Consider the following 25148-nt stretch of genomic DNA (forward strand, 5'->3'; position numbering starts at 1 on the left):
TCAGAAATCGAAATAATTTATTTGTTGGATATTAAATGGTGGTTTGTTAACTTTAAATAGCACATAGAGTTCCTGGGGTTTTCTTTCATATTCACTCACAAATAAGTAATAATTTGAATCAAGTCATTTGATCACGCTTAACCTATTTCACCAGCTACATAAAGTGGGGAAAACGCGAGTTGGGTCCCGAGATATTTGATCCCTTAAAAAAAACACGAGTTGGGTCCGCGGTATTATTTGATAATACTCGAATTGGGTCCGCGGTAATATTGTCAGTGCCGGTCGCACACGCCTTCCACTAGCACCAAATATATTGTATATTATTTTAACAAGACGTATAACACGATGTATAGATGTGGGGATGTGGCCTATAACTTTCTAGTAAATAGTAATAATGTAGTATGTACTATAATAATAATTTTAAGTTTTATGTTTACAACAGTAAAGTTTAACTTGGTAAATGTTTATACAAACCAAAATACTCATACAATTTATGACTTGGAAAAAAATTAATAACATTTTTTATTGAGTTAATTTTATTTTATTTTATATCTTAACTAATTTTATTCAATTATTTTCATTAACTTGCCCACCTTTGCATAAAATATACCGGGACCCAACACATGTGCTCCAAACATATACCAGCACCCAACTCATGTACCTCAAAAAATATACTGGGACCCAACTAATGTACTCCATAAAGTATACCGGGACCCAACTCTTGCTGTTTTTGAAATCTGAGACCCAACTCGAGTTTGCCCATAAAGTCTGTCAACAGTAAGCATTTATATTATGATATTCATTCAACTAGCATACCAAGATATTGTCATATTGAAATAGCTATAGTGAGTAGAGCCAAGAGTAGGGAAAAAAAACTAGTATTTATTGCGAATGGTGGGGGAGGTCTAAAATCTTAATCAAGACTGGTTTTCAGCAAAGAAACCGGTTGGTCGTTTCAACTTTCCAGTAAAGGTACTATGAGAATTCTTACCTAAATAATACGATAATATGTATGTTATATTATACGATAAATGATAATAATATGTTAATTTTGAATCCAAATCCTAGTACATTAAAACCTATAAATGCACGGACATCCAGTAAATATTATAGACTAACGATATTATAAGTTTTTAGTTTAGAACTAACATTGCTTATTTGCTTATTACTTACTAGTATTAGTTGTATAAAATAAACGTTTCTATCCAATGTTACGTGGCAGTCCGTTTTTATAATAATCCTGTTTATTCCGTTTAACAGTGTTCATATTATTATTCATTTTCAACCAACACATTACATTGATACATTTTTATGCAAAATATTAATAACTGTTAAATAATTTATATTTTCCAATGGGCTAGTCAAATCAGTTTTTAAATCAGTATTATAGCAGTCTCATCTAAACCATACGACAGTATAGACGCTGTAGGTTCTCTATAAGTCGAATATTATATACGAAATACAATATTCAATGTTATTTAAACAAGACTACACTTTGCAATTTTACTCTTAATAATTTAAATTTTTGTTTATCTCTTATCAGTGAAAATTAATTTTCATTATTATAATTTTATCGAATATCATAATATATCTGAATAATTAGTTAATAAAAATTAGTTAATAGTAATTGTGCTGGATGCATTGTAAAATCAATTGCAAATACTATCAGGCTTCAGCTATAATACAATATGAATTTACTGTCTGAAAATGATGAAACACAGTAAGTACTTAGCGTATAAAGTATGTTTCATATTAAATATTTAAAAATAACTAAACATTAAATTAAATTTACATACAATATTGCTCTTTTTTAAATAATAAGAAAATAATGGTTTCCCATCAAAGTAAAGGTTACTATTGCTGAATGGTTTCCCCCCTCAAGTCGTTTAAGCCAATATCCATATTATATTCATTCATTTGATTTACTTATTATGCTCATTTGTAAAGATTGTAAATTTAGCAATTTTTTAATAATAATAATAATAATAATAATAATACGATATTGTTTTAAATTTAGATTGATTTATGTCATGTTTCAGATCACTGATAAAAAAACAAAAACTGAGGTGTAAACAAAAACTATCAAGGTGTCCCTTCATTGCTATATTATTCTGTATTTTGTTTCTGGTTTTTATTTATATTCTATACATTTCAATAAGAAATGAACCAGAACCTAATGAAACACAAAAGGTAATACTTGTAAAATTTGATATAGTTCTTATAATTATTATATACATTATACCTATACGTATATTGTATATAAGATGTATAGATTTCAAAAAAAATTAATCTGTTTTGTTTAACAATAATTTATTTCCCATTAATTCTTTTCGAGTTAAAATAATAATGCTACGCTACAACCATACACAATACACACTAACTTATTTATAGTTACTAAACGCACAGAATATTCTGTGTTATACACCTACACGTACACGACGCCCTAGTTATAAAAAAGTTCTATAAAATTGGACTTGGTCGGTATTGGATTTTCTTAATGTATTTATATTTTAAAGGTGGTATTGTGCAAGTTTAATATTAGGCATATATTATTTATGCTTAAATAATATTATTTAAATTAATTGAAATAAGCATATATCAATAATAAATTTATAACATAATATCAGAATATTTTCTATTTATATATTATATAAACGATCATCGTATAATAACAAAAAAAATATATTCATAAATAATAAATTTACTGATCGTTATAAAAATTATTATGTATTTTTGATAAATCTTGTTTCATATTCAGGTTTCTACTTATAATAAATGATAATGCCTTTTTAAAACTTTTTTATTTGTTTTTAATTATATGTAGACAGCTGAACGAACTTTTACTGTTGATTACGAAAAAAATGAGTTTCTAAAAGACGGAAAAGTATTTAGATATGTCTCCGGTTCATTCCACTATTTTAGAGTTCCTAAACCTTATTGGAAGGACCGAATTAAGAAAATGAAAGCAGCTGGTTTAAATGCTGTATCGACGTAAGTAAAATATTACAAAAATAATAAATACATTTGTAAATATCACAGGCTAATAATGACACAAGTTGTTAACACCTTTTCACCCAATAAAAAAAATAAATTAAAAATACACGCAGTTCATATTTTATAACAAATGCTATTATACTATAAAAAATGTATTATACGTGTTACATTTAGGTACTTATTTTACCTTGTGGTCATTATAATTAACGAATACGGTAGTACATTAGATAATATTATAGGTTAGGTGTGCAGACTTCTGTTTCAGGTGTGGATTTTATTTATTTTGACCACCTTACTCTCACAAAACTCCCCTTGAAAAAAAATAGATATAGCGCCAGTCTAGACAATTTTTATGATAAAATTGATAAAAAAATGTTGATGTTTTACTATTGGTTCTTTTTACCTAGGTACCTTCCTAAAAACAATACCCAGCCTCAATTTTGGATATAGCATTATAAGCCACAGCCGTGAACACACCCATGAATACTATAATTTAACATATAATGATTTAAAATTAGGACGGATAATATAATTAGTAATTTTAACAATATTTTATTAGTTGACATTTTTTTTTTCACTTAGTAATATAACCAACTCATTAAAAGATAAGGATATACAATTAATGTTTCCATATATTTATTGTTGGATTTAAATTCATTATTAATTTTTATCATAGATCATGGCTTAAGATAAGTTATTTATCTTATTTATCTTAAGCCATGTCATAGATTAAGGCTGTTGATTGTTTCTAAGGGTAATCGATTAGATTAATCTTTTGTTTATTAATTTTGTGTGATGATAGATTACAGTTGTTTACGGTGCATAAAATTATCGACAATGATCGAAATTCTAGTTTTTAATTTAAAAATTTATATTTTTAATACATACTTTGTGTACATGTTTAAGTCTATATTTACTATTTAGTGACAATTTAGAGCTACAATTAGTCCTCTGCCCTACTTATAATTCATTTTTCATAAATATATTAGTACAATTCAATCAACACTTACATATATTTAAATGTATAGTTGATTGTTTTTATTTTATCTTGTATTTGTAAAAAGTAATAATTCTTGACGGAGAGTAAAATAATATGTTTACAGATAAAAAATATACATAACATAATATTATAAAAAATAATAATAATTGTTAACGGAATTCTATAGTTATGTAGAATGGAGTTTACATGAACCTTATCCAGGTGTATACAACTTTGAGGATATTGCCGATTTGGAGTATTTTCTGAAATTAGTTCAAGATGAAGGGATGTATTTGTTGCTTAGACCTGGACCATATATAAGCGCTGAAAGAGATTTGGTGAGATAATATATTTCAATAAATTAAAAATCATATTAGTTAAATAATTGTTGTTCGTAATCTAGGGTGGATTTCCATTTTGGTTATTAAATGTGGTTACCAAAAATCGTCTGCGAACTAATGATCCAAGTACGTATTACTCGTATTAGAAATTTCTATTGAATGTTGCTGCAGTTAGTCTTCTGTATTCAATTTGTATGGAACCTATAGTTTTCTACGTTAGGCAATAATTTGGAACATTTTATCACTGTTCAAAATAAATTGGTTAATAAACATGAGGATCTGTTTTGATACTCGAAAAAGTATCATATCTAGTCAGATTTAATCGTTTATTTATACAAATAATTATAGAACTTAGAGACTAAGCCCCTCAAACTAGGCGTGTTAAGTGTTTTTACTTATTATTTCAAATCGTGAAATTTTCCTTCATAAAAAACAAAAAAAAATTGAATTAAAATAATTCAACGGTTCATTTTTATGATGTTTAATTGGGAGTATTATCAAACGTAAATCACTTTAAATTTTGAACTTCTATGAGTAATACAAAGTTATGACACAAAAATATCAAAATATTATATTTAAAGATTTAATGTTAAGTTCTAGTAATAGTTTTGTGTATTTACTCAATACTTATTTTTCGATGATATTTTAAAGTGACTATAGTAGAATTAGATTACTTATAAATTGAAATATATTTGTTTGCCCGTTGTCTTTAATAGGATAAATCATATTATATATCATTAAACATTTTTATTCTTTTATTTAATCACGTTGGGGATTTTGAGAAAAAAAAAGGAAATAAATATTTTATATTTACTTATTTATTATTTGATATATTATACTCTATATTTAAGATACCTATAATATAGAGGACCTCATAAAATAACATTTACCAATTTCATAACTTAGTTATTAGGTTATTCGAACTAGATGGGCAATCGTAAGTCACGGATTAGATTTAGAATTTGATCTATATGTTATTTAGAGTGGTTTAAACTACTCATACATTTTTCTGACATTTTTACAAGCAATTTCTGAGATTTTCGTCAAATTCAATTGAATAATTTTTGAGTATATAAGCTATACCACAAATACTTTTAGTTTTTTTGTTTGAGAACATGAGCACAGAAATTGTATGCATGCTTGTATCTGACTTACCCAAGTAACCAATGGCAACCATTTATAAATAAAACAAAGTTTCGATTTTTACGGTTAATCTCGATTCTCGAGACTACCTCTTTAAAATGCGAATATAGTAAAATCCTTTCTTATTGCACATCTAGATCATTGGATACCACTTTTTTTAAATTTCAAGCAGGGCCGGATTTAGGATTTGTAAGCCCCTATAGGCTCAAATGTGGTGTGGGTCCTACCAGAAGGATTTTTTAGGAAATAGGAAAGGCATATGCACAAATAGAGAGACTAAGCCACCTCTAAAACATCTTCAAATAATTTTCTTCCCAAAATCGAGGGTAGTGCAACTATTTAACTTCTAGTTTTTAACCCAAATCAATAAAATTTAAAATATAGTATTAAAGTGTAGATTCAATCACCACTGAGTAGTTAATAAGGTATCCAGCACTATTTATTATTATTGCAACGGTAGTAATTAAATTAACATTATAGTATAATTAATAAATAATAATAACTAGATTTAATGGTGTAACTTCTAATCAATTTTCATCTTAATTTTGTATTGATGAAATTACCTACTTATAATATTTTCATAATTTATTTTTCTTAAAATATCACTCTCAATGCTAAGTAGAGTACTAGAGTTAACATATTGAGCCTATCTTCTGCCATGAATGTTTGGAGCCGCTTTTTGCTCAACATAAATGTTGAAAAAGATCTTTATCCGGTGCTGTTTGTAACCAAAAGTGACAAGTACCTTCTTAAAGCTACATCAATATTAGAAAAACAATTTTTTACGTTTTTAAATATTTATTTTATAAATGTCAATAAAATTGTATTGATTTGGTCAAAAAACTTGAAAATTTAATGCAAGGTTCCCCATAAATTTATTTAATAGCCATTGGAAAATATTAGCATGTTTTGTTTTTTATAATCGTTTAAAGTTCAAATTTTGACAAAATGTATTTAATTGAAAATTGAAAATTTCTTTAGTTGTTAAAAATTTATAAAACGTTTAACTTTTATAGTTAAGGATTGAAAATTCAAAACAAGGTTCAATGTAAGTAGTTAATTCTGCAGCAAAAGAAATCTAAAAACTGCACAAACACAGTTTTTTTGTTATAGTTATTTTAATTTTACATTTGGATGAAATTACATATTAGATAACCAAGGCTAACAATTTTAGCTATATTGTTGTAATTCAAGAATATTATTAACGGGTACTTAAAATTTCTAGAGTATACTTTATATTCTAATTGTAACAGTTTATGTCATTAATGACTTATATTAATGCTTTATAATAAATTATATACACTTACTATGAATGACTGAGTGAGTCGAGAGTCGAGTACATAATGAATCTGAATTAATTAATTTGGAATTTATTTTATCGGTACCTACATTTGTTTTCGAAATAATAGTAATATTTTAATATAGTATAAAATATCCTAGATTGACAAACCATATCCGCTCAGAATCGTTTTTCGTATACAACAATATATTATCATTGAATTCAAATTTGATACTATCCATTACAGTAACCCACTTGTAAACTACTGTACAGTAGAGCTATTCACTTTCCTGATTTATTTGTAGTGTGATGTGTGTGGTGAGGGCCCTGTTGTGGTGCGGGCACTGGTGTGGTGCGGGCTTATAGGCTACAGCCTATATAGCCTGCTCTTAAATCCAGCTCTGATTTCAAGTTCATACGTTTTGCTGTTTTTGAGATGAAGTGATGAATTAATGAGTAAGTGAGTGATTGAGTGAGTGGTATTTGGCTTATATATATATTTCATTGTATATAATACAATAATAAGTAAATTGTATTTTTAATAAATTTTCTTTAATTTTAGGTTATAAATATTATATTGCTAAATGGTTTAATGTACTTATGCCTAAAATCGTTCCATTTTTATACGGAAATGGTGGAAATATCATTATGGTTCAAGTATGGACTTATCACTTATCACAATACCATTTAATATTCGTAATACGAATTTCGTATTATGATATTATAATATAATTTTTAAAACTGATAGCTGCTTGCTATAGGTAGAGAACGAATACGGAACTTATTACGCGTGTGACCATCAGTATATGATATGGTTAAGAGATTTATATAAAAGTTACGTTAAATCTAAAGCTATACTTTACACAACCGATATGTGCGGAGATTCGTATTTAAAATGTGGTGTCGTAGCTGATGTTTATGCTACCGTTGATTTTGGCGTTTGGGGTGACGATCGTAAGTCCCTATTGTACCTGCTTGCTACAAAGAAAAATAATGATAACTAAGCTTATAATCGATTAATTTTTTTTTTGATTTGGCTTTTAGCTGTTAATCAATGTTTTGAACTCTTGAAAAAAATTCAAAAGGGAGGACCATTTGTTAACTCTGAGTATTATATTGGTTGGGCGTCCTATTGGGGTTCACCGTTGTCCACGACAAACTCTGATTTAGTTTTGTCTACTATGAAAAAAATATTAGCTGTGAATGCTTCCGTAAATCTTTTTATGTTCAATGGAGGGACAAATTTCGGGTTTACTTCTGGTGCCGCCGAAAAAAATAATGAAAATTATAAGTCATCCGTAACTTCATATGATTTCGAAGCTCTACTGAACGAAGCTGGAGATCCGACCGAAAAGTATTTTAAAATTCAAAAATTACTCAAAGAAACTGTGAGTGTAATGAAATAAAAATGCATATGTATACAACTGTGGATATTCATGATTTTTGATTTGAATTAATTCCGTGTGAAAGAATTTTTCAGTGTCAAATGAAATACCCGTTCCAGCTCCTAAAGGTAATTATGGAACATTCACAATGCAGCCGTTGGTTAATATTTTTGAAAAGGTCACGCAACGGATTAGACCAATTGAAAGTGATGTTCCACTTGGTTTCGAAATCATGGGTATAAACTCCGGATTCGTGATGTATGAAACTATTTTGACAGATGAACAAAAATATGTCACTGCCCCTGTAAACCTTACTATTAGAAAAGTCAGAGATCGAGCAACCATCTTCTTGGACCAGGTATAATTTATATCTAATTATAATAATATCCTATATTCAACTCCGAGTTAAACATCCATTGGGCTCCAGACCATAGATTTAGAGTAATATAGAGATGCCCTTACTTAATAATATACTCATAAGAATAGGGTAATAATGTTATGAAGCAAACAGAAGTGAAGTTCTGTGTGATTATATATATGGTGGTAAAATATTTTACTCACAAAGTTTTTTAGTTTGTCCAATAAACATTTTAAGTACAATATAAACAAATATCCAACTTATTACCTATTACAAATAATATGTTTAAATTTACCTGAGAAAATTAAAATCTTTTTCTTTATCAAATGCGTCGTTTGTTCGTTTGTATAGTGTATACATATATATTTGACATCGTATTGTTATATCACTTAAGCATCCAAGTAATGTTGTAATAATTAAATAATGGATATTAATCCATTATTTAAAATACTGTCTTAAGTTAAGGTGTTAACATAAAAATAACAGTGTGTAACAATACACTATTTGAAACAAATTTAGTTTAGTTCTCTATTGCCATTTTAAATTTTATTTACGGCAAAGCATTTGTTCTATAACGTGTTTTTTTTTTTACTTTTAACAATTTTTTTGGCTATGGACCAATTGCGCCTAAAACAAAATTTGTATTTTAGGGTCAATATACCAATTGCGCTGCATATATTTTTGGGTCAGTGTACCAATTGCGCTGCATATATTTTTGGGTCAGTGTACCAATTGTGCTGCATATAATTTTGGGTCAGTGTACCAATTGCGCTTCTTATATTTTACGGTCAATATACCAATTGCGCTTGTATTAAAATTTGCCTGATATTTATTGATCAATTGATTACTAGCTAAAGTGACTGGTTTTAATATATTTTATAACAGTATCGTTCTAACTTGTGACTGGTTAGTATATTTATTAATTTATTTGTATTATATATTTTTTTTAAATTAGCATATTATTATTTTTTTTTTTTCTTATTAGGGTTAAGGCTTCGACAACTGAGGTCATTAGCCTTTAACTGTAAGGGAAGGTACTTTAGGTTTTTAACACTTGGGTTTTTTTTGGCAGAATTTTGAATGGGCACCCGTAGGTTTCTGCCATGCCCGGTTTGGGGGCGGCGGCCTCTCTCTCCAGACATCGCGAAATGCCCAAAGAGCGATGCCGCCCGTGACCGAGATTCGAACCGGCGACTGCGTGCGTCGCAACAGACGCCTTAGTCCGCTCGGCCACTCCACCCTCCATATTATTATTATACCTCGTGGTGACTAAATGAATTATTTTAATATTTAATGTAAGTAATTGTCCTGTTATACTTATGATTATATTTTCCTTTCCTCGTAGTGAAAAAATTTATTATTGAACAAATATATTATTCTGTAAACTAACCAAATTATATTATTCTAAATTGTAATGCCATGCTCAAATTATTATTAAAAAAAAATATTATTATTATTAAAGCATGCAAAATAAAAACATCATGATTACCTTAAACTCAAAATCTTATTACTTTATGATTTAACCACCTATTATCTGATTATTATTAATATTATTTTATTTTAGATTTCATTGACTAAACTGTATAAACCTTGTAAAACTGTTTAATACATGTAAAAAATGTATAGAGCGCAATTGGTCTATCGACCCTAAAATTTTTAGAGCGCAATTGATATATCGACCCTAAAATTTTTAGAGCGCTATTGGTATATAGACCCTTAAATGCTTAGAGCGCAATTGGTATATGAAAAGGTAATTTTAAGCGCAATTGGTAAACTCTAATTTTTTTTTATTAAATAATATTGTATACGTTATTAAAAAAAAACCCAACATTTTGGATTTATCAACAACTCACGTTCTTAAGTCTAGAAATGTTAAAAGTTAAAGGTATTAAATTTTTTTTCCTATTTTACGAGTATATCTTTATACGATTAAAAATACGGCGCATTCAGAGTATACATATCATGATTTTTATAGACGTTGTTGAAAAAAAACTATCCAAAAATAGGTAATTATCGAATTTCATATCTGGATTAATGAAATAGCATAAAATTAATTATGCTTCTTTTTTGTTTGGCTAATCAGTTGTATCTATCACCTTTTATTATTAAATTTATATTATGCGATATGCAGTTGATGCGCTATATTGCAGTATCGTCTTTAGCATAAAAAAATACATAAAATATTTAATGTAGTTAAATTCAAATTTATAACTAATTTACAACTATAATTTATATCTAAATTATGAAAATTTAAATAAAAAAAATTCAAAATGGTGAAAAGGAATGAATAATATTCATTGTATAGTTTACAATGCCCATTTTCGTTAGCTTAAAAGTTTTATCATATTGTTATAATACTTAATGTATTGTAAATATATCATGAGGTAAGTTTCTGGAAAATCAAAATCAAAATTTTTATTTTATTTTTTGAATGTGTGTATTAGATAAAATATTTTGTAGAAACATATGGGTCTTTAAAACTCCTTATAAATCAATGGGACTCGATCTATGCCCCTTCTGGATCCACTTAATTTGGAATTAGCTGTATACGTAATATTATATTTTAAAATAAATGTATTAATGTCTAATGTAGTATACATTTTTTCAGGTACCAGTGAATATAATAACTCGAAAATATGAAAATTTACCTGTGAGCTTAAATATAAACAGTACAGTTAAAAAGCTAAGCATTCTAATAGAAAACCAAGGAAGAATCAACCTCGGAAATTTTACAGAAGATAAAAAGGTTTGTTGGTCACAATATAGTTAACCATAATTTGTCATTAAAATAATTTCATATACAGGGTATTTTTGAACCTGTAACTTTGGGTAACCATGTACTGGGTCCATGGAAGATGATAGCATACCCTTTGAATGAAACGTCTTGGCTTTCAACTATCGAACCACAAAAACACATCGAATTACCGGCATTTTATAAAACAACATTTACATTGCCAAATAATTTGTCGAAACCTTTGGACACTTACTTGGACCCTACTGGTTGGAAAAAGGTTCGTTTTTTTTATAAATATGAATAACTGACTAAAAATAATTTGAGATTATTTATATAATAAAATTGTATGCATTTTCTAATTTTTTTTTTGTTTTGTTTTATGTTGAAAAGGGCGTTGCTTTTGTGAATGGCGTTAATATTGGTCGATACTGGCCATTAGTTGGACCACAAATTACTTTATACGTTCCCGCTTTGTTTCTTATTCCTTATCCTGGAGTAAACAGCATCATAATGTTAGAACTGGAACGTGTTCCTAAAAATTCTTCAATATCTTTAGTTGACAAACCTAATTTGAATGGTACAGTTAACCCAATATTCTAAATTTCTAAAAATAATATAATATAAGTTCATAATGTTACATCGTTTATTTTATTATTGTATTAAGAATGGTATTATTATTATGAACAATTTATTAAACTTATATGTAAATATTTGTAATACATATTATAAAAACATGTTTATCATTAGTACTTACTACTTAATAAGGTTTTGAATACTTGAATCTATAATAATACTCAAATACTACTAAACACTACCATAATGATACATCGATACCTATAGATACTTAAATATTTTAAAAATGTAATTGAACGAAACATTTGTCAGAATACTGAATCGATTTCTTATTTATAGTAGGTAATTACAAATTTTCTGCTCCACGTTGAAAACATAAAAGTTGAACTTGATACCTACATGTGTTTTAATTTCTTTTTTAATTATAATAAGCTAGATATAAATCATTATACAATGTTTATATAACCAGATTCCCGGTGTTTTAAGAAATATAAAATAAATTTATATCTATAGTTTATACAATATAATATATTACGAATGACGGTTACCTAGTGTACAATGCTATTAATTATGTGGTGTTAATTTTCTGTCTTTTACAATAATATTTGTATTTGATAGCATTTTGGGACTTGTATAGGCAACCTATTTAGCACATTCTTATCATAAGCTTAGTGATTTTATTGATAATTTTAGATTAAATTATTATATTTTTATTTAACACTGGCACATGATTGAAGTTGCTAATTACTTAACTTCTATTCAATGTTGTGAACGAGGTTAGAGATTTCGGTGGTTAATTGTCCAACTTAATCATTGCGTGTATATCTTGTTAAATATTGTGATTACATAAATGCATTGAACTGTTACCGATATATTATAGGTATAATCGCTCGAAAGGTATTAAAATAATAATCTGCCATATTGTAACCTATATTTATTTATATAGTTATTTAATATTATTCTCAAATCTGTACAATGTGTCATTCATAAATACATAATTAGGTATTATATGTTCTAAAAATAACTTAGACATTTTTTGAAAACATTTTACACGAAGGCTTAAAAAATGTCGTATATAGTTATATTTTATTTATTAATATAATTTCCACTACAATTTATACGTGTTAACATAATATAGGTATTGTTACTAGAAAACAAAAATGTTGATATCATCATCAGTTGTGTACATGATGTTCGCCATAGTTGTTTGACATGGCCCTGCGTAATCCCATCAAAGCGCTAATTATTTCCGAGTTTTTCTTCTTCAGCATAATATTGGATTCGGATGGCTTTATTAAGTCGTTTGATGAACTATCTTCCACAAATCTCTTACCGACTAACTGTAAGAAGAAAACGCGTAAGTATAACGATTACCTGCATGTATCTAATATTATACAAAAATAAATAAATATATATTAGGCAACTAAATATTCACGACAGTCAGTGATGCTTGATTATAGATTCTGAGTGGCACGGCGAATGTATTAAAAAGATTTGTGTACCATACTTAGATTATAATTTGGTGTAAAACTTCAAATATTTTTGGTATAAGCAAAATTTTTAGGCTCGATGAAGCACAATTTTTTTATATAATTTTTTTTTTTGAGATTATATTTTGACAACTGATTACTGGTTGACATTATAATATTATTATTATTGATTTATGTAAAATTGTTTTTAAGAACTATGTAGAGATTCATAATGCTAATGCCTTTATGTATTTTTATAAATCAGAAACTACCTATAGTCTTGCAAATTTTAATTTAAACACATCAAAGATTTGTTGCAAAAATCATCTCCTTAACAATGTATGATAAAAGAAGGTGGATTATCATTTAAAAACAATGTGTGTATCATCCACTCCTTAAATAGTATTAATATATATAATATAAATAAATAGATATTTGAAAATATGTATATTAATTGTAAGTACCTATCATTAAAAATCTCAAAACTATCATTTGAATAATTTCGTTATTAAAAAAAAAAACATTTGGGGAGCATGTTTCCTTAAATAAACCCGTTTAATGTATGCATTCATATAGGAATAATTACAAGTGTGGTATATAGGAATATCGGAACGGTATTGAGTTGCAAGATATTTTATTAATATTTAAAGTTCATATTTTACCAGTATAGGTTTAGTGGCAACCGGTGCGGTTGGTTCATCAATAACGAAATTGTCGTCCGGAACATACAAAGAACAATAATTAGGACGCAACGGATATCCGTTGGTCATGATGATGAGGTATGTCAAGTACGTACAAATCAGTAGTAAGTGATGAATGTGGCCAAAAAGTTTCCTGAAAATTAAAAGTAGGTTCGTAATCTTCGAGAATTGTTGAACAGATTTAATGTGAAACAACAATACTGGAGGTAGGACTTAGCCATTTTGGTTATTTTATGGTAATTTATATAATAACCACCCTTAAGTTTTGTATTTTGCATCCATTAATGACATTATTTATTTAATGTAAAACAATATTCAATAGTAATAAAATTAATAAGCGAAAGCGAAACCATTTTCAAAAAACTTCACTGTTTTCATTTTTAGGATATTTTTAGAATCTTGAAAATATCAATCAGTTTTATTACTATACGTTCTATTACGAATTAAATGTCTGTTGCTGGTCGTTTAAACAACCAATTGTTGTAAAGCATAACAATATATTGCCTTCGAATAAAAATAATTTTTAGTTGATAAAAATATCATAATATTGGTATTCTAAAACAATTAAATATTTAATGACATTACTAGTAAACATAAAAAAAACTGATCGTGGTATTTATTTTATATTAATTTACACTTGTATTGTGAATTTAATTGTAATTTATTTAGAGGTTAATAGGTATAATATTAGTGTGTTTTATTGTTGATTTTTAAATGAAAAGCTAAGTAAAATAAATAAATAAAAAAAAAAAACAGTAATTTACTCATAATAAAATATGTTCTACTTACATGTTGTTATCTTACTGTCTTCGGTGGTTCTGATTTTATTACCGAAAACATGGATATTATATACTAAAAACGGATAAGAGTTATACAATACTATTATCTCATTATTCTAAATACACGTCCATCTAGTATAATATTGTGAATTAACCGAAAATATTTCACCAGCAGATATAGGTACTCTACAGGAGTCCACATACAGCACTATATTCAAGAAGGGTGGTTGGATTAGGGTCGAAAACCCCCATCGCTTTTTTATTATTATTACTATTATATGACTACACATTTTATGTAGTCTTATTTATAACTTAAATTTTTTTTTGCACAAAAAATGAATGTGACGTCTTGTCACATGCAATTCAACATTTCAACCACTTTATTAAGAAATATACCATTGCACCATCGTTTTATGATTAAATTGTCATATTTTTTTTGTACATATCGTGACATAATTAGTACTCGGGAACATTTTTAAATAATTTTTTTTGTCCATTAAACAATAGCGTAAAATTACATTTTATCAGTTTCAATGAATAATATAATACTTATTACTTACACAATACTATTGAGCATTTATATATTATGCAATATAATTAATAAACGCACTTGTGTTATACAGATATATATTTTTGATGAAATATTTTCTTCCAATAATTCGTAACATTTTACAATAAAAATTTTAAACACATGATTATATTATATAGGTATATATATATATTTTGTATATATATAAAAAAAACAATTAATATCCTGTTTCTGTCAATAAATACAAAATATGCAACAAAAGAATCGGACGATTTCATAATAACTTTATACAGTCAAATGTATTACATTGTTTTTCGTCTTTTCATTTTGAGTACTGTCAGTTGTTATGTCATAAGCAATTAATGTAGAACCTTCTGGCTAAGATGTGCATGTGTTCAGTATGCATGCTCTTCGTCTAAGAAACATTGGATTATTCCATTTCATTTAGTGTTGATTCTTAGCCATTTATTTTGTTGTTTATTTTTAAGTTGATTGTAGTTTTGTAAAGTTAACACGCTCGACGGATAGAAAGAAGTTCTCGGTGACGACGATTGAAATCGAACTGTGGCAATACGAGAACGACCGCCTTCTTATTACCTGCAGGACGGGCTTTAGTGTATATTTCCGTCGAAAACTTTCGTCCAGTCTGACCTTGTTATTGTGTTTGAAATGTTTGAATACAGTTTGCCAAACCAATGTATCATAAATAATTACAAATTTACAACATATTATCGCGTGCATAATAGTATATTTTATTCGTACTAGCTGTTTGTCCAAAAATTAATAACTTCTCGGCGCCTATCGTCATAGTACAATATAATAATATTAATGTACACAACACTTGCCCGGTAACAACAAAGCAGACTACAAATTTATCGATGTACACGTGTGTAAAGTTTCGGTTGGGTAACATCATCGCATGTCGTGGTAGGTACAGATAATAATTATATTACTATGCTGTATTGAAATAAAAGAAAAATATCGGAATAGAGTAACACATCTGTTGGTCATCACTTTATAATAGTTTGTATAGCAACAAACTAGCAATTATATTTAGCCACCGGTTTACGGTTGAAGACGTAAGACGCGTTAAAAATTAAAAAAAATGTCCAGGAATCTAGTTTTCAGTACACTCTTCTAATCGGGAATAACAATAAAATATTTATTATTTTTTTTCCGGTGCTTAAGCATTTCTTTCTCCGACTATTATATATCTAGTGACGTTTGAATCGAAATTTATATTATTTTTGCATTTAAAACTGTTAAAGTATTCGCATAAACGTATTTACTCAAAAGTACATAACATTCACATTTTAATTTTCTTATACTCTGAAAAAAATATAGAGGATCTAGAGGATAAAATCCATTATTATGGTATGTTATCATTGGTACAAATGGTCCAAGGATTTATAAATTATTATAGATTAGCCTAGGTTAACCTCCTAACCTCACCTCCACTATAATTATGGTTCATTCATGAATTATGATCATAAAATAATACTAACTATCAATTATTATATTTAGGTATACCTATAATATATACATTTCATTGTTTATACATTCAATATTTATTTTACTTGTATTTGGTTCAAGCAAACGGAGTAACTGACATACATAATATAATAATATATAGGTGAAATGTGTAAAATATGGTCTAATATAGTATTCTTGCGTTCTGGCCATATTTTTTACGAGAAAAAACAATAATAATTCTTATCATCTGTGTGCTGTGTCTATCAGAAATACTGTACATATATTATGAAAATCAAATTTAAAAAAAAATATAATTTTTTTGGTTCAATTTCAAAATTATATTACATTTTATTTTATACGATATTTACTTCGAATATTAAATTTTTACTAAAGGTGTATCCGGTCTTCACAAATCAGTATTTATACGCAGTGACAAAAATAATTGCCCAGTGATTGAATTTTTATTCTAAATACCTGTGAGATTCTAATTTACTTTTCTATCCCTATATATAGACCCTATTTTAAATCCTTGAAAAATGCTCACATCTCCCCCTGTTGTGCCGTACCTGTGTTAACGCATATTTTTTTTTCATTATTATATCAAAGCAACAATAAGACGACATTTAAATGCCAAATAACTCGGTTAGCAAATTCAATAAAAATCGTAATTTTTATACGCGTATGTGAATAACGTAATTACACCTGGAAATAATATATTGTGTATTTTTTTTTTTAAATGCAATTTCCAAATGGAGGGTTTAACTCCGGATGATTAAAAAAAATTTCTGGTTTGCACATGATTCATGCAAACAAAAGTTTTTTCTCCCCTTTGCGTGTAAAAAAATAGAAGAAAAAAACCTTCTAGGGTAATTTTTTTATTCTTTCGTCTAGTTACTACTTCAACTGTATAGGCTGTTTTTCTCCTTGTTGATTATTACCATAATATTTTTTTAATTTTGTTTTTCATGTGATATAATAACACTATATTGCTACAGTGGTAGCTACTGTCATGGTTAAATTAGGTAGGTAGTTACCTACGTTAGAATGTTGGATTGAATTATTTCATTGTTATATTACATAATACATAATGAATATATTATACATACCATATGTCTATATTCATGTAATTTTTTGATGTTAACATTTAAAATAATTAACGATATTTTCCAACTAATTTGTAGGCACCTATATGATAAAAATAAATCAGATGTTTATATTAATGTTGAGTGTTTTATTAGATTACAGATTTAAGTTTATAAAAATATATAAAGTTCCACTGTTAATTAAAGTTATTTAGCACTAGTAAATGAAATGTGTTCCAATTATTCTAATTAAAACTATTAATGAATTTACTAAACTTTGGAGAGCTGAAGTCCATAAAGTTATAAATAAGCCTCTGAACCAAAATTGACGATTTGACCATTAAAACTTTCAGAAAAAAGCACTTTCATTAAAAATATGTTTAGTGTTAAAAAAAAATTATAATAATTTTGCTGTTAATACAATTGTGTTATATTTTTTAAATATTATAAAAAATTAATAGTTAAAAATAATGAAACGTGTCTTTTTTCGGTTTTTTAAATGTCATGATCAGCAATAATCATTAAAAAAAACGACTGAAATAACATCATAATAAGATACACCTTATATTATATGATAAGTATAGAATAAAAACATTCGCAGATTCACTGAGATGAACAGTATTTTTTCTCTGCAGCCTCTCGGGTTATTGTAAAGCTTCTGTTTTTAGTACTGAATAGTTAAATTTTATATTGAATTATGTGCTTTAATTTCTGCACAAACAAATAACAACTCGAAAATTATAAAATTTTAAAGTACAATTTTTTATCGTTTTATTATAATATTCATTAGTTGGATAATAAATCAGTTACCCCTTCGTGTACAATCAGCAATATAAAATAAAATAGTAAAAATAATAAGTAAATAGTAAAAATAATAATTAAATAGTAAAAAAATAGTTAGTAGTAATATAGAATTACTATAGAAACTTTTGACCTCAAATCAGAGTTAAATTTTTCAATTAATTTTCATACTGTATATTTGGAACAGAAAAAAAAGCGGGTAAGTCGTGGATGTCGCTCTGCTGTACAGTAGGTTACTGTAATGGATGGGATTAAATTTGAATGCAATGATAGGTATCATTGTACACGAAAAACGATTCTGAACGGAGATGATTTGTCAGTCTAGGATATATTATATTTTAATATTGTCATATATTCTATTTTGAAATAAATATTTTATTTTTCAATTAAGTCGCATTTTGCATAAGGCATAGTTAATCAATTAGTGTAGTTATCATGTAGTTATCATAATTCATAATACCTTATATTATCATAGATATACGAATACCTGGTTTGAGGATAAATCGTTATCATTACGCGATTTCATAAAAATTTAAAACTCAAACGCTCAAAACATTTTTCCTATAATGACACTTCAAATTTTCTCTATAGCTATTTGAAGCAAAACTTATGGAAAACTTGGTGTTAAATTTTATAACCTTAGATATACATACAAACAATATTATGAATTTTGAACTACAAAATAATTTGCAAATATTCATGGTTTTGACGAATTTTTGTCAATATTTGAAATTCAAATGCTAATAAAAATTTAATTTGAATTTCCGGTGGACATTTTTTTTTGTGATAAAGATTGAAAAACTTGTAAGGAGCCTTGTATTAAATTTTCAAATCTTAGGTATAAAAGGAAAAATTTTTATGAATTTCTAGGTTAAAATAATTTACGAATTTTTACGTATGTTGTCAAAATTAAAATTTGAATACAAGTAAAAAAAAAAAATTGTGGCTATACATTTATTTTATTTTTCAACTGCTATTGTAAAAATATATTATGAGCCTTGTATTAAATTCTCAAATCTTAGAATTAAAAAGAAAAACTTTTATGAATTTCGATCTAAGATAATTTGAAAATTGCCGTAATTTTTACGTATTAAGTCAATATTTGAACTTCAAATACTAATAAAAAAAAATTGTGTTCTTATAATTTTTTAATCACTATAATAATAACTTATGAGGAACGTTGTATTCATTTTTCAAGTATTTTGATAGGGCCAAAAAGATGCTTCGAGTTTTCTCTATAGTTACTTGAAGGAAAACTTATGGAAAACTTAGTGTTGTATTTTTAATCCTTAGTTATAAACGCAAAAAATTTTATGGTTTTTCAACTTCAAAATTACTTGCAAATTTTCGCGTTTTCGACAGATTTCGTAAAATTTTGAACTATAAACGCTTATTAAAAAAAATCGTGATCAACGATTTTTAATTTTTTTTAGCTACAATAAGAACAACTCATAGGGAACCTTGTATTAAATTTTCAAGTTTTTTTGGTCGTCCAACATTCTTTTACCGACACTTCAAAAAAAAATTCTCAAAAAGTCGAAAATTTCAGTGGTCTTTAAATAACTCAAAAAAAGTCAATTTTTGAAAATTAAACTGTATAAAGATAGCACTACCATAAACATTTGGTGAAAATTTCAAGTATTTACAGTGATTAGTTTTTGAATTACAACCATGTAAAAAAATCGATTTGGTCGAAAACTGATTTTGCGTAAAAATTCCCGTTTTTCTGTCATTTTTTTTTTTGTTTTTCTCGATTTTTTTGAAAAATGTTTACTTTTGACCTCTATAATGCACCAAGGATCTTCACTTTTACATCGGAAACCACCCCCAAAATTTGAAATCGAAGCATTATTTCGACTAGTTATGCTGTACACAGACATACAAAAAAAAAAAAACACATCATTGTAAAATCAATACATTCATCACTTCGTTCAGAATCTAAAAAAAACACACATCATTGTAAAATCAACGCATTCATCACTTCGTTCAGAATCTAAATGTTTTAATAATAGTATAAATAATATACAATAATATACGAGTAGATGAGTGCGTATAGTACTTTATAGATGAAAAATCGATATGTTGAGGTTGTTTAAAAAGTAATCTGATATTGTCAATAGAAAAATAAAAATCATTATGAAACTATAATATACGTCTACGAATTGTTTAGATTCTAAACTTTAGAATATTTGAATGTCGCTATTATTATCATAAAATCTTCTTAAAAACTTAAATTAATTATTTTTCAAATTGCCAGGTTCCTATTTATCATGTTAGCTATATAAGACTTTAACTATGTAGGTAGATGCATGGCACAACTAGGATTATATTAGGAGAAGAAGGCAGTAGCACTCATTGATCTTCATCTTTAATAAGCTTTCATTTAATGCCATTATACCTCTTTACTAAGTATGTAAGTTGCTTGTAATAAATATAAATGAACAATAATATTTAAATGTCCATGAATATAATATATATTTATTTATTTTTTAACTATTAAATTGAAATATTACTCGTATATTGATACTTAAATTGTCTGTCTTTTAAGTTATATATTTCTAATTTCTATATTTCTATTGTCATTCTTTAATAACTTGATAATATTATCTCTTAAAATATTGACAACAACCAAATTTGATTGTATAGATGACAGTAGTCTTGCAGCACGGCCCTAAGTACATTATTTGCCTTATTCAAGAATACATTTTTCATGACTTATTATCCAATATATTATATTTTACGGTGCTATAAAAATACTCAAGAGGGGAACTTAGCGCCCAAGCCTGTAACTATTTTCTCTCATGGTTCATGATGTAGTCCCACCATACACTTATGTGTATAAACGTTTATTAAAAACCGTAAAAACTATAAATCATTTATTTATTTTAAAAAAAAACTTCGAAATCGACCGGATAAATAGAATAATAGAATAATAGAAAAAAATTATCGTTAACAATACACTTTTGTTATAAAATAATAATATGATAAATATGATATTATTATATGTTTCGCATTAGACCACGAATATAACGTTCGAGTTGTCCGGCATATATTTGTACGTGGCATAATTTAATTTTAATATAGTCTGCCAGCCATCGTTGTCCGCACGCGTTCACACCGCTTCTATTATATCATGTCATATATTATTGTTAGAGCAATATTATTATCATAATTTTATAATCGTCTTATACGCATCTTCGCGCCGGTCATTATAATTGTGCACAATATGTTCATATCGGTCAGTGTAAATTGCCGGGCGCCGCATCACTGCGGTTCGCTTAACCCTTTTCCGCACCGTATCGCGTGGCGGACGATTAAGTGTCGGTTTCCTATCTACCAGTGTACACCGTCTTCTTATATACATATGAAAATATCATACATGTGCCCGTCATACACGACGATGGTGGTACACAATATCGTTCCGGTTTCGCCCCCGCGTTCCATGGTATAATAACATAATAACATATTATATACCTATATACCTATTATATAACTATAATACATGTATTATATAAAACAATAAAACGAATTAAACATTTTTATATCACATAATATCATTTTACCAGTACATATGTGCGCACTGTCCTGAAATTAAATTATAATAATACATTATACAGGGTGTCACACGTATAAAGATGAATATGTAGTTCTGGTTTCAAAACTTTAAACATAATATATATTACCAGTGCGCTTACAAAATTGAAATATCTGGTATTGATCACAACCCTAAGTAAACCGTCGAATTTTTATACATTTTTTTTGTTCAACGTGCATATGCGAACACCGCCGACGGATATAATATGACGGATATCTCGTGAGATATCGTTGCGGTTAATCGGATTCGTCGGCGCAAATCCTGCAGCAGGCTGATATATATAGACGTGTCGGTGTCAGGTGCAGAGTGGCTATACTAAACTGACAGCCCTTTAGGTATTTCGATTATTTCTCCTCACTGCAGTTGTCCAAGGGTTGTCGATGGTGGATGCAGCTGCATGCAGAGTTGCGAGAAAAATTATGACAGCCAACTGCTGCAGAAGATATAGTCCATATACGCCACTAACTGCAGCAAGTCTCCGCGCGCGCAGAGTTAACACCGTTTTGGAACCTACAGGACATTGCAGGTTGTGCGGAACACCCTGTATCATTCGTATACCTTTATACTGCAGCACTCTTACACGTGTATAGGTATAATTTTATGCGCCGTCCGAACTTAATCGAGTGGTGCGACGCAAACGGAACGACCATACGCCGTCGTCGTCGGTTCCGGATCCGTAACGTTTTTACGGGCTAATGCGAGATCACATTATTCACGCATCCCGCCGCCGCAGCGGCCGGTCGAAAAGGCGTGACCGACATCTGTTTTCGCGTGGCCTGCGAAATCCTCGCGCTAGCGTACCTGCGTATATATATATATACATATACTACGTCTCCTTGTGTACCTATATCAGTATATTATACTATTATTATTATTATTATTATTATTATATTGTATACCCACGGCTTCGTCACCTGGTCCGGGACGAGCGCACTCCGGGTGAAACGAGCTGCGTTGTCCAAACCATACGCGCTCGGCGGCAAGCGTGGTGGCGAGAGGGAAAGAGAAAAGGCCGTCGCGTACAGACAGAATGGAATGAGAAAACAAAAAAAAAACAAACGTCCGCAATCCTCCCCAAAAACACCGCGGACGATACCTACATACGGTGTATAATGTATAGTTCTTTTCCAGGACGAATTCTCACGGTATACCTATACCTACCCTCAATATTATATATGGACCGTTAGTAAGCACATCGCCTACATATATATGTATATAATATGCCTGGTGCCCATTATATTATACAATGTTGCATATATTTTAATATTATTATTATGCAATTAATCAAAGCAGGTGGCTGAGAGAAAAAAATTAACTCGAGTTACCTTATTATTGAGTCGACGTTCGGTTGTAACAGTAAATAATTACGACTAGACGATAATTTTAACCCTTAACATTTAACGCCGATACGGAAGCTCAGCTGAAAAAAGTCAATCAATTTTTTTTCATTTCTGCCCTGATCAAATATTATGTTAGTGGCTGTGAAACTTTCAAAAATACATTCTACTATTTTTTATTTTTTTAAGGAATATGCATAGGTACTGGTTTATTTACTCATTATCACGTAACCTACATAACCTTTAAGTCTGTGTCTGTGTCTACCTAATGTATTTATTTACTTTTATTTCAAATCATTTATTATTCACAGAGTGCAGATTAATCAAAAAGTGTTCAATTAGCACGATTAATATAATTAATTTATAACCATAGTCATAGCTTGGCTATGCTTTTCAAAAATTAATCAAATAAAGTTTCCTTGAATTTGAAGCTATCACATTGAATAATTTATGACCTAGTTAAGTTATTTAGTGAATTATAAATAATAATTAACTAATTACAGTAAAAATTAAAAAAAAAAATCTTGATCTGTTGTCTTTAAAGTCGAGTCTTCGCGATTATTGTAATTCACACCAAACCAGTATGACGTATTTGTTTTATTTAATTTCTTTATTTACAGGGAGGTACCTCCTACCTATTGTGAAAAGAACGCTGTCCCTCGCCGAGAATGCATTATCCATGAACTCGGTCGGCCGGTCGGTCGAGTATTCTGAAAACGATTTTCGAAAGAAAAACGACTGCTAATGATTGTTATTAAAAAATACACATGGGGCGAAGGTATGTTTTATTATACGCATAATATAATTATCAGTTTTCGATGGAGCGGAATGGGAAGAAACAAAAAAATACCGCGCGGAAGCGAATCATCGGGAGGTCGTCGGACATAATATTATTTTTATTTAATATAATATGTGTTGTAAACGCTCGCGTTCTATATATATATAACATAATATGAGGTACTTTCAACCCCCCTCCCTCAAACAAAAAAAAAATATATATATATAAAAGTTATGTATACTAATAATACCTATAATAGTATTTTATAATATTATATTATACGATATTATAGTTTAATAATTAATAATAGAATAATGTATTGTCCGGAGGCAAAAATAATAATAATTAGTTGCCCGCGAGTACCTCATGTATAATAAACACACAATTATACGACTGCAGTGCACATACCTCTATAGTCTCATGCGGTATTTAATCAACCGTTAAAAACAATTTGTTTAGTTATTATATTATATCGACGGTATAATATTATTTTTTATTATTATATCGATCGCACAACAATAATATATCTGTATCAATGGAGTACTAACCGCATGCGTATTATTTACGTATATTAATGATATTATTATAATGGGTGCACACACAGCAGGTACCTACCTATATTACGCGCTCGGTAATCGAATCAATATTCAGTTAACGTACTCTCGCGATCGAATTACGACGCTTTTATCAGTGCTCGTGCACTGTAAAAAACAACGACAATAATAATATTCATTACTCAATAATAATTATAATAAATATAATTGGAATAGTTTTTGTATTCTGTCGATTTAATTTCTCAGGGACACAGATCGGTGGAT

The 25148-nt window shown here is 28.2% G+C and overlaps 2 protein-coding genes across 2 annotated transcripts; one reads left to right on the top strand and one right to left on the bottom strand.

Moving 5' to 3' along the window:
• The first annotated feature begins 1103 nt into the window (after positions 1 to 1103).
• LOC107162394 (beta-galactosidase-like) lies at positions 1104 to 11962 on the top strand. Its single transcript, XM_015509268.2, has 12 exons — positions 1104 to 1720; positions 2040 to 2190; positions 2825 to 2991; positions 4161 to 4311; positions 4377 to 4440; positions 7299 to 7393; positions 7498 to 7690; positions 7781 to 8124; positions 8207 to 8479; positions 11088 to 11225; positions 11284 to 11490; positions 11604 to 11962. Exons 1-12 carry the CDS (start codon positions 1689 to 1691, stop codon positions 11811 to 11813), a joined length of 2025 nt encoding a protein of 674 aa, XP_015364754.1. The 5' UTR covers positions 1104 to 1688; the 3' UTR covers positions 11814 to 11962.
• Positions 11963 to 12845: 883 nt separating this feature from the next.
• Positions 12846 to 14888, bottom strand: LOC107162393 (uncharacterized). Its single transcript, XM_015509267.2, has 3 exons — positions 14746 to 14888; positions 13918 to 14089; positions 12846 to 13126 (listed from the first exon to the last, which is right to left on the bottom strand). Coding segments are annotated over exons 1-3 (339 nt in total). The 5' UTR covers positions 14748 to 14888; the 3' UTR covers positions 12846 to 12961.
• Positions 14889 to 25148: the final 10260 nt, after the last annotated feature.

Source organism: Diuraphis noxia, unplaced genomic scaffold, assembly GCF_037042655.1.
Source record: "Diuraphis noxia isolate RWA-SAM2 unplaced genomic scaffold, SU_Dnox_SAM2 contig0005, whole genome shotgun sequence".
In the NCBI taxonomy this organism is placed as follows: Eukaryota; Metazoa; Arthropoda; class Insecta; order Hemiptera; family Aphididae; genus Diuraphis; species Diuraphis noxia.

Coding starts and splice junctions, on each gene's coding strand:
- LOC107162394 (XM_015509268.2), top strand. CDS start 1,689: ATGAATTTACTGTCTGAAAATGATGAAACACA. Junction 4,441..7,298: donor TCTGCGAACTAATGATCCAA/GTACGTATTACT, acceptor CTTTAATTTTAG/GTTATAAATATTATATTGCT. Junction 8,480..11,087: donor CAACCATCTTCTTGGACCAG/GTATAATTTATA, acceptor ACATTTTTTCAG/GTACCAGTGAATATAATAAC.
- LOC107162393 (XM_015509267.2), bottom strand. Junction 13,127..13,917: donor TTGCCACTAAACCTATACTG/GTAAAATATGAA, acceptor TTCTTCTTACAG/TTAGTCGGTAAGAGATTTGT.